Genomic DNA, 15152 nt, shown 5'->3' with positions numbered 1-15152 from the left:
TATTTCTTATTATCTAGAATACTAACAAAGAGGATCATTGTCAGCCTTGGCACTGAAAGCTCAGAATGGCCTAAAGGGCTGAAAAGGGTTCTGATGCATCAGAGCCTTGTCAAGGCTGAGCTAAGGGGTGATACCTACCTTAACTAAGCCTGGCACCTAAATGTTAGTGAGTCCACACTGCCAGAGTCACTGACCTACTTGAGGACTTCACCAAAAGCTACCAAAGGCTGGAGCAGGGAGGAAAGCAGATCACAGGGGCTGGCTTGGCTGCCTCTTTTCCAGGGAGTTTCAACCTAGCCTGATAGGACACCAGTGACATGAGAAATGGGGATAACCACATCACACTGTGCTGCACACACCATTCAGAACCAGGAGCCAACAGATGACAGGAAGCAAAACTGGACCAGTGGGCCTGTCAAGAGCTCCTTCTAGAAAGATGCAGCTTTCAGCTGTCCTCATTCAAAGGAAGGAAAAGGGCAGGTGATGGCTGGAGATGACCACAACCTGGAGCAGGCTCAGAGAGTCATCTCCTCTGCTCTCCCCACAGGCTCTTACTCCCCTGCAGAAGCCTCAGCTGCACAGGGGAGCTGCAGGCAAACACCTCTGGGAGAAACTGAGTTTACTCAGTTACTTCTGAGAGCTGGAGAAGCAGAGGATATCTCTAAGTTAAGAAATACGTGTGTCAGATAATATCAAAAACATTTAAGTATCTTATACTCCGTTCTCTCAAATCACTGGCTTTATTAGTATTACTTAGTCTGCCATAAAAACAACTGACTGGCCTTTTGTTCTGGAGGCCAGATTTACTCCTCTTCTCTGTTATATCACAAGCAAAGGCAGAATTACAAACAGCAGCATTAATGGGCCCAAAAAGGAAGTGAAATGTAATACAACCCAAATTGGGCAATTTTAGAAATCTAAGCTTATCATTTATATTTAGGGATAAACTGAAACTAAAATTTGAAAATATACCCAGTGTAATATAAAATCATTATATATTTATATATATATATATATATATATATATATATATATATATATATATGAAATTTGATCTGTTCTAATTTTATACCCTAATCTTGATGCTCAGTACGTGATAGGAAACAGATGAAAAATCTTATATGTATAGTAAAAAGCCTTTGATTTTTTTTTTCCCATTTAAATAAAGTACTTCCTAGGGCTTGATGGAAAAAGAAAAAAAAAATCTTCATTCAAAAATACACCTTGGCAAGGTGGCATAAGTGGTTTAGAAATTCAAAATAACAGTGTCACACCTAGAAAAGCTGGGTATTATTTTTACTGAAATAAATAAGTGACACAGTTTTTTCCAGGAAAATTATGGAAATGGTTCAAAGGACACCTACTCATAAGTTCCCTATTTTGTGCTGTGGCACAAGAGAGCCTATTTAAACTAAAAAATATCTGAAAAGTTACAAGCAAAGAGAGAAGCACTATTACTCACTGAACTGATGTTTTTCTGAGTACTTCTTATCCTCTCCATTTCAGGAGTGTCTGGGACAGCAGAATAGTTACAGAGCATCTTCTCTGCTTCATCTTTGTACATTTTCTGGAAAAACAATTTTTACACATCTATGCTTTTTGGGCTCAGGATATCCAAACTGCACAAAAGATGCTTATTGCTGATGAGCCTCCTCGTCCATGTCCAATATTTATTCAAACCTGACTTTTCCATGATACTGTTATGATTGTCTGCTCCCGCACTAAAATATATATACCTATATAGCCTCATATCTAACATACCTTCATAGATAATGTATCCTCATATATATTCTCCCTTCACTGTCAGGATGTATGTAAGGTAACATTAGGTAGTTCAGTAGTGTGAAAAGAACTATAGGTAGATGTTAATAATTAAATCAATTTACATGGTGTAACAGGCCTAAATACAAATAAGAATCAGGCAGTTAAGACATTTTGCTACATGTAAATTAATTTAATATTGTTATGAAAGCCTCTACAGAGCTAGATAAAAATTATTTTGAGCAGAGTATGCCAAGCAATCATTGTTACACAGAATTAAAACATTCAGCTTTTGACTATGTCTACCTGGCTTGCTATTTCTGAAGCCCTTTTGACACAATGTATTTCTGGAATATACAGACCAACTTGCATCCCTTTTCCTGTAATTTTAGTCCCCAGATGCTTTTTATATTTCTTCTGAATACAAATAAATGGCAAAAAAAAAAAACCCTATAACTAATACTACAACTCTCTGTACATGCTGTCTTCAAAGCTATTCTCATAGTACTGGTCACACTATAAAAATAAATTCTTCAATTTATTTAATTTAATATTTTCATTGTGCACTGCTTGCTTTTTTAGGCTTGAGAATGTTCAAGAGGATTCTATATTTTTAACATCTCAATGCATTTTACTTTCAAAGTAATCTTAAAGCAATTAATTCTGTACTCACCTGGCTGACAATTTCAGAAGCTTTTTTGGCTCGTTGTATATCAAGGGTATCCGTACCTACTTCCATTCCCTTTCCTTTAATTTCATTCTCCAAGTCTTTCTTGTATTCTTTCTGAAAAGAATAGCATTGAAAATGCTCACAGTTGACAGCCAAATTCTTAACATTTTTCCAATTTAATCTGTGTGATTTCACTGACCAGCATAAATAAACCACCAAATAAATAATGGTTCAACAGTACCAGTTTTATAGAACCTATCCATGCCATGCCTACACTGTAGTTGCTGATGGGTTAAAGAACTCTTTTAACAGACTGCTCACTTCAAATCCTATGTAGCCTTTCACATCTACCTGTCTGTGTAGTTTTGGCAGCCACAGTCAGGCACATGTGAGAACTTCTCCATCTGCTGGGCTTTGCAAGACTGAGCTCATAATGGTTTAGCATCTCTCTAACTCTGTTTATCATTTGGCCCTACCTAAATAAGTAGCTATTTAGAACCAAAAGCAGCAGGGCCCACAGTGACCAAACACACCCCAGGCCAGGCATGGCTCATGAGGAATAAGCACAACCTGCAAAACGTGATAGGAAGGTCTAAGTTCTGGGAAGTCTTAACTTTCCCCCCCTTACACTGATTATGCAACTGTTCAACTCTTTGAGCTCAATGGATTAGCTATTTAGAGAAATCTGTGTTTTCAGTACTGCCTAGATTGGTCACCACCTGGAATTCTCAGCCACAATAATTTGTTGCATTCCGTCGAAAGGAAAGCTCGCCCCAGGAGCAGAACTGACCATGCTTGCAATTTCAGAAGCTTTCTTGGCTCGTCTTATCTCAGGTGTATCTGGACCAACTTCCATGCCTTTCCCTTTAATTTCAGTTTCCAAGTCTTTCTTGTATTGCCTCTGTGAAGACAGAATTTATACATGACATTCACAAAATCCAGAGAGTTGGAAGTAGATTTTTTTTCACTAGACACTCAAATTTAGGATTTAGAATCAATCAAAACTTTCAAGTGTCACAGTTCTCATGACTTTTGGTGAACTGTTGTCAGAAAAAAACACATAACAAACTACGGAAGGAAAACTTTTAGAAGATATTCAATGAATGTACAAATCTCTATCAATGAATTTTTAATGTGGCAGAGGATGGGAGGAAATCAGCCCATGCAGTCTGCTACAGTTATCCTCTAAAGCAAAGGGGAAGTTTAGTTCTGTAGAACATGGTGTAGTAAGTCTGTCCTTGGTGCCAGTCTAATTGAAAAACATTTTACTTTTAGGAAAATATTTTATTTATGACAAGACTACATGTTAGAAATTTAATACCATACAGAACTGCTTCCAGTGAACTTCCAGATCAGGAAGTTGTAATTTATTCATTTAATAGGTCCTTCCTGAACCATAGCCATTAGGCAAGTGGCAGTCCTCATCCGTGATTGCTGCTTTTTCCTCACAACATAAATTATAAATAACCAATAACCTAAAAACAAAATTAATATTTCATCTTCAGCTTATCCAAGTAAGGATATGTTCCTTGTTCATCAGCAAATTATATTAAAAAGTAATATGGAAATATTGTATACAATAGATGTAGATTTTTTATAAAAAAATATTGTCAGCCAGTGCTATTTCTACTTTCAGTGCTGTAGTAAAAATCATCCTTTTTTCTATTCTAGGTCATTCTGCCTGTGGAAAATTCTTCTTTTTTGAAGTAAATACATATAATTCTGAAATGCCTCTTACTTTTCTTGTTTGTTAACTACTTTTCACTTGTACATTAGTTAGAAAAAGAAGGAATAGATGTTTGTACATAATACAATGGTTTGATCACTTACAAGAACATGAGCAAAAAGATTTTTGGTCTTCAATCTCTGTCTCACTCTGATATGGAAATAAATGTGATAAAACAGCCCTCTACTTCATAAACCGTGGGGTTTTTTTGCAAGAATTGTAAATTAACCTGTTAAATTAACCTGTAACATCATCCCTCAATTCTTCTCTGCTGAAGGTGGAATGGCAGATGTTTCCTCTAACCTTCATATTGTGTAAAACACCAAGGAAAAGATAATCCCAGGAGTTACAGCTATATATTCCTGCACTTCTTTACAGTGGTAAATTGGCTCTATCCATGGTATTCCCTCAATTTTTTACAGATATGTATATAGATATCTGTGTGTGTGTCTATGTGTGTGTGTAAATAAACATATATATAAAATACAATAAATAAATTTTTAAAATTAATATAATATATATATATATATATATATATATATATATTCTGAAATTATTTCCCACAGGCATAACATGCAGCACAAGCTTTGACTTCCATCTTCCCTCCCTACACCCTCCAGCCCCTCTGTTGTTTCCCAGAGACAGCCTTGGATGTCTGGAAGACCACCCAAACTCATGTGCTGGGAAAGCCTCATCAGCGAACAGCTCTAAATCCTGGATCTACTGACGCCACTAACAATCTCCAATGACCTTTCACTTGCCTGAAAATCTAAATTATCTGTCCTGTGTTGTTTTTTATCCAGAGCTTTACTATCTTTTTCAAGCAAAACAGAAATAGCCTTAGTTTCAATACTTACATATTTCACTGTAGATTATGTAAAAAAAAAAAAAATTATATTAATCTTTTGAGTTTAACACAAAGTGAACCTTCTGTGATATTAATAACCTTAGGCTAGGGTAACATACCTCATTTAGTATCTGAGCCGCATTTTTCACTCTAATCAAATCTGGTGTATCTTCAAACACTGTCATTCCTTTCCCTTTCATCCCTTCTTCCAAATCTTTTCGATACTCTTTCTAAGGATTAAAAAAATAATAATAAAAGAAAAATTTTTAAAAAAAGAGAGGGACAGATTTCACCACTTCTTTTTTTGTGCAAGACCTTGAAAAGAAATGCCACTTATTAAACGTCTGAAGCATCCCTTTGAAATTTCTATGAAATATGAATTAGCTCAAGTACAGATTTCAGACTTAAAATAGAATTGGAAATTGTAAAATGAAAAGGAACAATGTTGAAAAAGAAGATTTCAATGTTGTCATCTATTTTTTTTTGTGCTCTTGAAAACCAACTGTCTCCTATACAGCACTAGCACACTGTTCAGGACCCTTGTCTGTCTCTGGACAGATATTTCCACTGCAGCAGCATTTTCTTTCTGTAGACCAGCAGTGCTGCAGTTTTTACCACAGTTCCATTAATGGCATCCCAATCAGGATGGATTCCCTAAACGCCATACTAGGATCTGTTAAAACAACCTCTTGATAAATTAAAATGTAGAAGCAGTATTCCTACCATATCACTCCTGTGCCTCCTGGACACTGCACTGCTATGACCTATCAGCATTCAGCAACTGCAGCCTCCAGAGTACTCAAATATTCAGTATAAAATTCAAAGCACACTAGAACCTGCCCATAGACATTTGGTTCTTTTTGCTCTTCCCAGCTCCTAGAGAGCTGATGTAAGCCTATTGAAGTTCAAGATCTTTAAGTTATGAAAGAATTTTTAATTACTCTACACATCTCCAGATGTGGTTTAGGCTTTTTTGGGCAAAGAAATTAGAAGAACATTGCACAAAATATTTATCAGAATGATTTACATAAACATGATTAATACTCCTAATTAAATATTAAGTTTCATAAGCAGTAGTGAGCACCTTTATCTCCCTATAAGCTCTTTATTTAAATAAAAGGAAACCAGATTTTTTTAAAGATGCTTCTCTTGATCATCAGAAGCATGTCCTACAACAAGCAGGAAACAATTTCTTCTAATTTAGAACTATTTAACTAAGAATTATTTAATTCAGCTATCTCTTCTGAAGGAGTTGTAAATGTGGTCCCAGAGAAGACATTTTGTATTGTAACAAAAAGTGAAATATTTGCAGAATTCTCTACAGTAGGAAGTCAACAGAATAACCTGGAACATAGCAGACATTTGGGTAAAAAAAAAAAAAAAAGTGATTGAACAATTAATTCATTTTTAATTACAGGTTTTTCTTGTTTCATGCAATATCTATTCAAAGTTGATTATGAACTTTTATGGAAAAACACTGAGCTACATCCTTGACTCTGAAGACATACATAATTTTTCTGAATCATGAAAATGCTAATTAATTCTACCCAGGTAATCTCTGGGTATGGAATATGTTCCTTGAATGTGGATATAAAATCATCAGAAATTCATGCAGTTATGCATTAATGGAAATAACATTTTCATTTTCTCATTTCCTTCCTCTTTGACTTCCAGGCATGGTTTACTCCCTAAATAAGAAGGCATAAAAGCTTGAGGAAATCAGAATTAGAGAACATCTTAATGCATATAGCACTAAGGAGGGGAGCTACATCAAAATTTCAGAGATGAACATGTAAGACACATGGTAAAACTATGCATACAGTACCCACTTCTTTGGGCATTCAGTGAGCAGCAAGATGAACTGAATGAGATGACAACATGATTTGCATTTTTCTCTAGTGAGAAGGCATATATGAGATGTATCACAAAATGCCACTGCACAAAACAGACCTAGCCTGAAACTTGCCTACCTGACAATCAGGCTTATCAGAATAAATTATTTATTAGAGATGAATTATAAAGAAATATCTTAAAGAAATTTTTTTTCTTTAACTGTATGAAATCTAGCATGGACTGGAATAAGTTGTATAAAGAACAAGGAAAGGAACTAAGTTCAAGCATTTTTAATTCTAATGTGCTTTATTTGTTTTGGCCAAAAAAAAAAAAAAAATCTGTTCTTAATACCATAAATATAAACAAGGTATTGTTGACTCCCAGATTCAAAGGCAGAATATCTAGCAGCACTGCTCTTCTCTTCTAGCATTCCTAGCTCTTCTAAATTCGGTCACACAATACTCAAAACCTAACATAAAAACAGTTTTAAAAATAATATAAAAATACTAAAGATAGAAGGATTCTCAGTTATGAGAAAAAAATTCATTTTTAGTGACACATACAACTGAAGAACATTTCACAAATCTGAAGGAAACAGTAGGCATACAGAAAATCTGTACCTTCTAACAAAATGGACTAAAGGAGTTATGCAATATTACAGCTCTATTAGGGAATTTTGGTCTTCTTTGTTTTTTATCCATACCATGTATGATAGATAATTATTGTAATTAAGTTAGTTATAATTGACTCTATGCAGTTCGAGGCATCTGTATAACCTCAACAGGCTACCGTAAATGTGAAATAATTACTCAGAGGGAAAAACTGCCATCTGGACACCAATGGAAATTCTTCCATCCACCCCTTTATCTATCTGAAAAGAGAAGTGATAGTCCGATTCAGGTATGCTGAACTTTATAATTTCCTTACTACAGGACTATTCAGAATCCAAAATGATGTGAAGCAATTCCCGCTAGTGAAAATATTTACTTGTACGTAACTGCCAAGAAAATTTTAAGTTATTCACCACTCAGCAGCTTGTAGTGATGCTGCTTATTGCTCATTTACAACTTAACAACAACAAAAAAATCCTTTACCTCTTTCAGAAGATTAGTGACTTGTTTTATATGCAAGAACTCTGGGGTCTTGTCTAAATCCAGTGAAGGTCTTCCCTTGATCCCTTCTTCAAAATCTCTGCGGTACGTTTTCTATCATAGCAAAACCAAAATTAGTGGTACATACATATGCAATTCCAAGCATATTTCAGGAGAAATATGAGAGATATTGTAGGAGAGATATTGTAAACAGAACCAGAAATAAGCCCTGCCATAAATTAGATTTCACACTAATGAGCAACTTCACTATGCATTTCATTATCTAGTTTATTTATACAAACAGATACAATCTAGGCAAAAATATGTGTACAGTATGCCCAAAGAACCTGATCTATGAAAGAAACTGTTTTCTTGGTAGGGAAAGTGAAGACAAATGGCACACAAGGAAATGGTTTAAAACTCATTAAAGTTTCTACCAAGAGGCTGAGATAATCTGTTTTCCATGACACAGCAAAACTAATGGCATCAAACTACAGCATGGGGACACAGGTGCATCCATCTCACTCAGGATGGATGGTAATGCACTGGACTAGATTGTCTGGGAAGTCACAAAATCTCCATCATTTGAAGTATTTTTTTTGGTTGTTTTTTTTTTTAACTTAGAAAAACATGGCCTGATATAAGACAGCCAGTGCTGTTCCGGAGCCTGGGAACAGTCCCTCCTCCTTGATGAGTTTCCCAGGCTGGAAAGGCAGGAGGATGTTTCAGCTAAATCATGGGGTTGGACTGGATTCTGTGGCTTCACTTGCTCCCACATGAGAACCATCCTTCCCTAAAGATGGAATTCAAGTGAAAATTTTAAAAGTTATTAATCTCTGATCTAGATGACCTATTGAGCTTATTCTCAATAAAATGATGTGTGTGTATTGTTAGTACCAATGGCCTTTTGAGAAAAATACAAATTCACAAGAAGAACTGAACTACAGAAGAGCAGAGACAACTATTCAGTATACCTCTGCCATATCCACAATTTACTCTCTGCTTTGTACATTTTCTTAACCTGAGTCAGTTAATCTCTCTGTTGATCTAAATTTTACTTGTTCAAAAAGTACATTTTTACTTACTTCACTTTGCATCTTTTGAGCCTCCTTTGAAACTTGATACATTGGTGTATCCACAAACTCCAGCATTGATCTGCCTTTAGATTTTTCATAATTTTCTTTGTACTTGACCTAATAAAATTAAAATAAAGTCTGTTAACAGCTGAGAGAATGAGATCTGATTGCTTGCCTTGGCAAGAAACAAATCCTGTCTTAGCCATGCTCCTTAGGTGTTTTGACTTGGAAGACTTCTCCCAAACTTAACCTGTTGGACAGTTAGATAAGGTAATATGTTTTGGCGTCATTTATTCCTTTTCTACACAATTCAGACCTAGAAATTGTGGACTTTGAAGACAACAGAAATAAGGAGCATCAAGTACAATCCTTAAACTAACTGCATAGGTTTGGCCAAATGACCTATGTCTGAACACTTGGCACCTTTTTAATAGCATCCCTTGCTGTTTCCATAAAACAACACATTTACTTTAACAAAATCTGTTTCACATCCAGGCTCCACAGGTCTTTGTTCCAGGCTCAGAAGCACAACTCTCAAATGCGCTTTTGTTTGTACTTGTGGGAAGAAGAAGTGAAGGAAAACTGCTGCTTTGGTAGGGCCCTGTCCTGCACCAACACTCCCCTTACATCTACCAAGGACCATGACCTTATAACTGGCAGCAAAATCACAGTGAAGGACACAGGGTTAAGACATCAACTTACTCCTTTCTGCTAACTCATAAAGGAAATACAACTTGTTTGGAAACCTGGAGAAGCCTTCTGAACTCATTCATTCACACTCTTTTGATTAAGACTGGCAAACACATTACTTATCTCCATCAGTCAGTGTGGGGCATGATGGAATAGTCTACAGAAGCGTTAAAGGAAAGCAAATAGCCACAAATCAAAATATTACATTTATAGTAAGTAATGTAATTTTAATTTCTATATCTCTTCAAAAATAGTGATGTCTAAATTTCTTTCCATGTCAGGCTTCTCCATTAGGCTTGGGTCCTGCAAAAACATTCTCCTCTCTCCTCATGGGGTGCTTCTGATTGAACATGCACTGTACATCACTGAAATCTATTATGTGGTTTTGTGCATTATTTAATCATTGTTAAAACACTGCATTTTTCTCTTTGCAAGATGTGTTCATTTGTGGTTGTGTATACCTGACTTTGAAGCACTGCATTTTCTTTGAAATGGATTTGTTCTGCAGTGTCTGGGATGAAATGACAGAAATTGTTTTGCTTAAATGATTTCTTATATTCATACTGAAACAAAAAAAATTCCAAAAATTTTGTTTTCACTGAAAAAATCCAGAAGGCTTTGGAATTTAAACACTATTTAAAATAACTGTGAAAGAAAAAACATAGAAGAAAGAAACTATATTTCATTCCTACAAACTGGGGAGTTCTACCAAATGTGAATTTAAAATGTTGTGATAAAATTAAAAAAAAAAAAAGAAAGGACATGATAAAAAATAGCTTTTATACATTCCTAGAGAAAATAGTTTTCCTGCTAATCTAAAAGTCAGATATTTCTATGTTCGATAGAAAATAAACATTATTATTTACACTTGAAGTGCAAAGGAACACATATGATGGTCTGGGTTTGCCTCCTAGTGGAAAGAACTATAAATGTCACACAACGAAAACACTTCAGTAGTGGAAACAAAATTACCTCCATCTACAGACACTGATCTCATACTTTTACTCCATTCCTCAGCTAATGGAAGAAAATTTTTAAGGAATTCTAAGGAATTCTTTAACATCAACTTAGCTAAGCTCATAACTTTTTGCTACATTAAGCCAAACTAAAAGCACCACATTCAGTCTCTGAAGTTCTGTTTATTCACCCACTTCATTAAAATTAAATACATCTAAGTTCCCCCTTTTTTAGCCCCCTTTGATATTTCATTAGTATCCCAAAGTCTCCACAATAGGAACAGATTTAAAATGTGAAAAACATTAAACTAGCTGTTCTACATATATCAAAGTGTCAAATTTTGTGTCTCCACAGTTCATACCAGAATTACATATATATATGTCATGGTTTAACTACAGCCAGCCACGCAACCATTCACAAACTTTTTTCCAGGGGATAGATAGAGAATCAGAAGGGTAAAAGTGAGAAAATTTGTGGTTTGAGATAAGAGTTAAATAATTTAAATAAAATAAGCTTTAAAATAATAATAAACAGTAATAAAAGGAAAATAACAAAAAAAGAGAGATAAATTAACTCAAGAAAAAAAAAAAAACAAGAGATGCAAATGAAAAAAAGTCACACACCACCAACCTATCAATGCTCAGCCTGTCCGTGAGAAGGAACCCCTGGCCAACTTTCCCCTAGTTTATATACTGAGGATGACACTATATGGTGTGGAATATCCCTTTGGCCAGTTTGGGTCAGCTGTCCTGGCTGTGTCCTCTCCCAGCTTCTCATGCACCACCATCTACCTCAATGTCAGGGCTGCATAAGAAGCTGAAAAGTCCTAGACTTAGTGCAAGCACTGCACAGCAGCAACTAAACCACCAGTGTATTATCAATATCGTTTCCATCCTAAATCAGAACACAGCACGGCACCAGCTACTAGGAGGAAAATTACCTCCATTACAAGTGAAACCAGAAAATACTCTATGAAGGGAGAATTCTATCTTGTAATTTTCTTCCTCATCAAAATAAAACTTGGATGAGTTTGACCTGTCTAAATCTGTTTATTTATGTCCAAAGATGCCCATCAAGCTTTCCTCTTAACTGTTGAAATTTATTCCCGTGGAAGTTGACTTGTATAACACCCTTGCATTGATATTACAGTATAAGTGCTTCATAGTGTTGTACAGACATCTACGCTTCAGGTCAATAAGCAAAACAAATAATTCAATCAACAATATTAGTTTATGAGTTTAATTAACCATATAGGTTTCAATCTGTCACACTGGTGCAGGCATAGCTATGTTACGTAGAAGATAATGAAAAACAAAAAGTTCAATGGAGAAAGATGTACTGCAGGGAAACAGCAAAATCTGGCAATTAGCAAGCAGCTCTGTGTTTCAGAATAAAAAAACAAACAAATAGACAACAAACAAAACAAACAAAAAAAATTAAATGAAATGAAATAAAAAAAAAAAAACTACCGTAAGACCAGTCTTTGGAAATCAGTTAACACAGGGAAGTCAGGAAGACTCTTTAAAACAGATTTGGTATGAGTTATGGAGAGCCAAGGAGAACACATGGAATGCACTGGAAAAGGAGGGAGAAAGGCAGAAGAGTAAACCATGTTTAAAAAAAAGCAATGACAAGGGGAGGTCAAGTCTGAGAAGGACTGTGAAAATGGGATTTCTTTAAAAGACAGCTATTAAATGGAGAGTTTAGGGATTAGCAAAGCAAAACATTTTTCTTCTTGTACCAAATAAAAATATTCACCAGGAGATGCAAAAATCATAGGCTTAGTATTTACAGATTCCTCAGACAAGCAGATGGACATTATGAATCAACCCCTCCAGGACAAAAGAAAGAAATACATTTTGCAAGACATGATCTGCCTTAAGAGAAAGTCCAGGTTTCTATATCCTTAGAACTAAGGCGATAAACTGATGAAGTCCATTCTGAGGGTGTTCATTTAATCAGCAAGACTGCCAATCTTACCAGACACTAGAAGGAAACTAGATTTGGGCCAAAAAGGGCATGAAGAATGCAGGAAGAAAAAGACTCCAACTCATTTATTACTCATACAAAAGGGGATAGTCAGTGTTACCTTCACAGAGGGAGTGAGACAGACAAAAAAAAAGCTTCAGTTCTCAAAAAAAAAAAACCCACAAAAATCAAATATAGATGGATTACTTTTATTATTTTAGACATAAGCAGGCACTGACTCAAAAGATGACCCAGTATGCTCCTACTCATGAGAGTTAATTGTCTATGAAACACTCAACTCCTGCCAACCATAGAGCAACCTTCCTTCCCAACACCACCCCCTCATGCCTCTCCATAGCAGTTCTGCAGGCCTGTTGTGTTTTATGGAGTAAAGATGACAAATGCAGCTAACCAGCTTACAGACACACAGCATAAGTGCTCTTGGCGTGGGAAAGAACCTTCATCATGGCACAGGACCCAGGGGTTTCTGAGCTCTTTCTTCCTATTTCAACCCCTACCACGATCATAGGGGCATATCTTGCTATGTGGCAGAATGGAGCATGTGCCTATTTATCTGACCCAGTGTAGGAAGAGTCAGACAGGAGGAGAAAAAGCTTAGCCAGAGAAGCCCAAAAAGTTCTCTGGCTAAGAGAAGCTAACACTCCAGAGGCTGTTCATGAAAAAAAGTCCAAATAGGAAACTAGCATAATGGTCACTTTTGTAGAGACTTGCAGATGAAAGCAAGATCTTTGACAAAATGAGATTTGCAAGGAAAGAAGTATTTTAGGTCTTAGAACAAAGAAAAAAAAGTCAATGTTTCAGGTATATGAAAAGAAACACTCAACATCAGAAGTCTGTGTGACTCTTCCATGGTACATATTATCTGTTCTAATAACTGAAATATGTCCTCATAAAAACCTGGTTTTCTTCACTACACCCCTCATCTACTAGAGTTGCAACACCATTTTCCACTACATTTGAGAGTAAAAATGTTTCCAACCGTGCCTATACATAGCACATTCCTTATTAGATTTATTTTTCAAGTTGTTCTTCAAAAGGCAACTTACATCACTCTGTGTTTTGCTGATATTTAAAGCATGGTTTAAATGCAGCAGATTTGGTAGATCCGATGCTGGATCATGTAGGCTTTCCAAATCTTTCTTGTAGTTCACCTGGAAAGAAAATGCAGGTTATGCACACTAAAGATTAATAAAATAATTCACAGCTCTGTATTACAGTGTGACCATTCAGAAAGAGAAAACATTAAGTGCTTCCCTGAACAATCTCTCCCAGCCACTAGATGGTGGTCATCTACTATTATTTCAAAGAAAAGGAAAGAACAATATAGGACTCATTCTGCTAAGTACTTAGGAACTCCTCAAACTTTTTCTCCAAACAAGCACACTTACAACAAAACCACACTTTGTATCACTTTTCAGGCTAGAATTAATTTGCCTCTGTTCTCCTCTCCCCTCCCTTCCCACCCCCTACTTAAATCAAGAGTATCTTCCTCAATACTTTGGGTCCAATCATATTAAACACCTTTAATTCTTATTCATTTTTCCCAGCTTCAGGAATCACACCGTCCAGTTTAGAAGATTGATATACAGCAGTTAAAGGTAAATGTTCCTGGATATTTTATCCAACACAGATTGCTTGCAGCATATATAAGCAATATGGTGACCTAAAGCAAAAGATAATCACTTAATGAAGCAGCAGAAAGTAACTTCCCATCAGCCTACAGTAGGAGTTTCCATTCTTCTGAGACCTGTATGCCCAAATTTACAGGAGGAAAACTAGTTACCTTAACTGTCTTGGATGAGAAATCTTTTAAACTAATACCTTTAGTCATTTCCACATAGGTATCATGTTCCTCACTTCAATTTGCCCAATAACTGCTTCAACTGATCTTTTTACTACACATGTATATTTTGGAAATAATTACATAATCTTCTGTACCCTTCCCAGAGCCAGTCTTTCCTGTTCCCATTGCACAGTACCTCACACTCCAGAAATGCTGGACTACAGAATGAAGGCTTGCCTTTTGGCTATCTGGGATCACAGCCTCAAAGAGATCATATTTTTAGCATTAAACACACTTTTAAATATATAATCCCAAGAGCAGTATCACCTGATACAGATGTTTGCTCCAGTCTGGCTCCAGCAGCAGCCACCCATTGCTGAACCTAGTGACTGCAGTATTTTGTAATACCATCGAAAAGACCAACCAGAAAAATAAAGTCTAAAAGGCCAACATCCAAATCTGAACTGCTCGTGTAACCTCCTTCTATAGCCATTGGAGAGATGACAGTACTTTGCTCCTCTAAAGACAGGCACCTCTAACAGGTGAAAAGAATTGGCTTCTAGACCTGTTTATTTCTTTCCTGAATAAAAAGGGACCAAGTACGAGGCAAGTAGCTCAAAGTGGTCACACCTTTTGATACACAAAATTAAGTGAGACAAATCTCATCTAAAATGGTTATGAAAAACTCTTCAGGCCCTCTGTCAGAAGAAGAAGAAACAGATAACACGC

The 15152-nt window shown here is 36.0% G+C and overlaps 1 protein-coding gene across 1 annotated transcript in view; it reads right to left on the bottom strand.

The window, feature by feature from the left end:
* Window positions 1-15152, bottom strand: part of NEBL (nebulette) — a 251267-nt gene that overhangs the window by 44356 nt on the left and 191759 nt on the right. The window contains 7 exon segments of the mRNA XM_072925465.1: window positions 1463-1567; window positions 2435-2545; window positions 3222-3332; window positions 5124-5234; window positions 7932-8042; window positions 9014-9121; window positions 13687-13791. Of these exon segments, the coding sequence (XP_072781566.1) occupies window positions 1463-1567; window positions 2435-2545; window positions 3222-3332; window positions 5124-5234; window positions 7932-8042; window positions 9014-9121; window positions 13687-13791 (762 nt within the window).

This window comes from Taeniopygia guttata, chromosome 2 (genome assembly GCF_048771995.1).
Source record: "Taeniopygia guttata chromosome 2, bTaeGut7.mat, whole genome shotgun sequence".
In the NCBI taxonomy this organism is placed as follows: Eukaryota; Metazoa; Chordata; class Aves; order Passeriformes; family Estrildidae; genus Taeniopygia; species Taeniopygia guttata.
The sequence above is the reverse complement of the archived record's forward strand: the minus strand, read 5'-3'. Positions and strand labels throughout refer to the sequence as shown.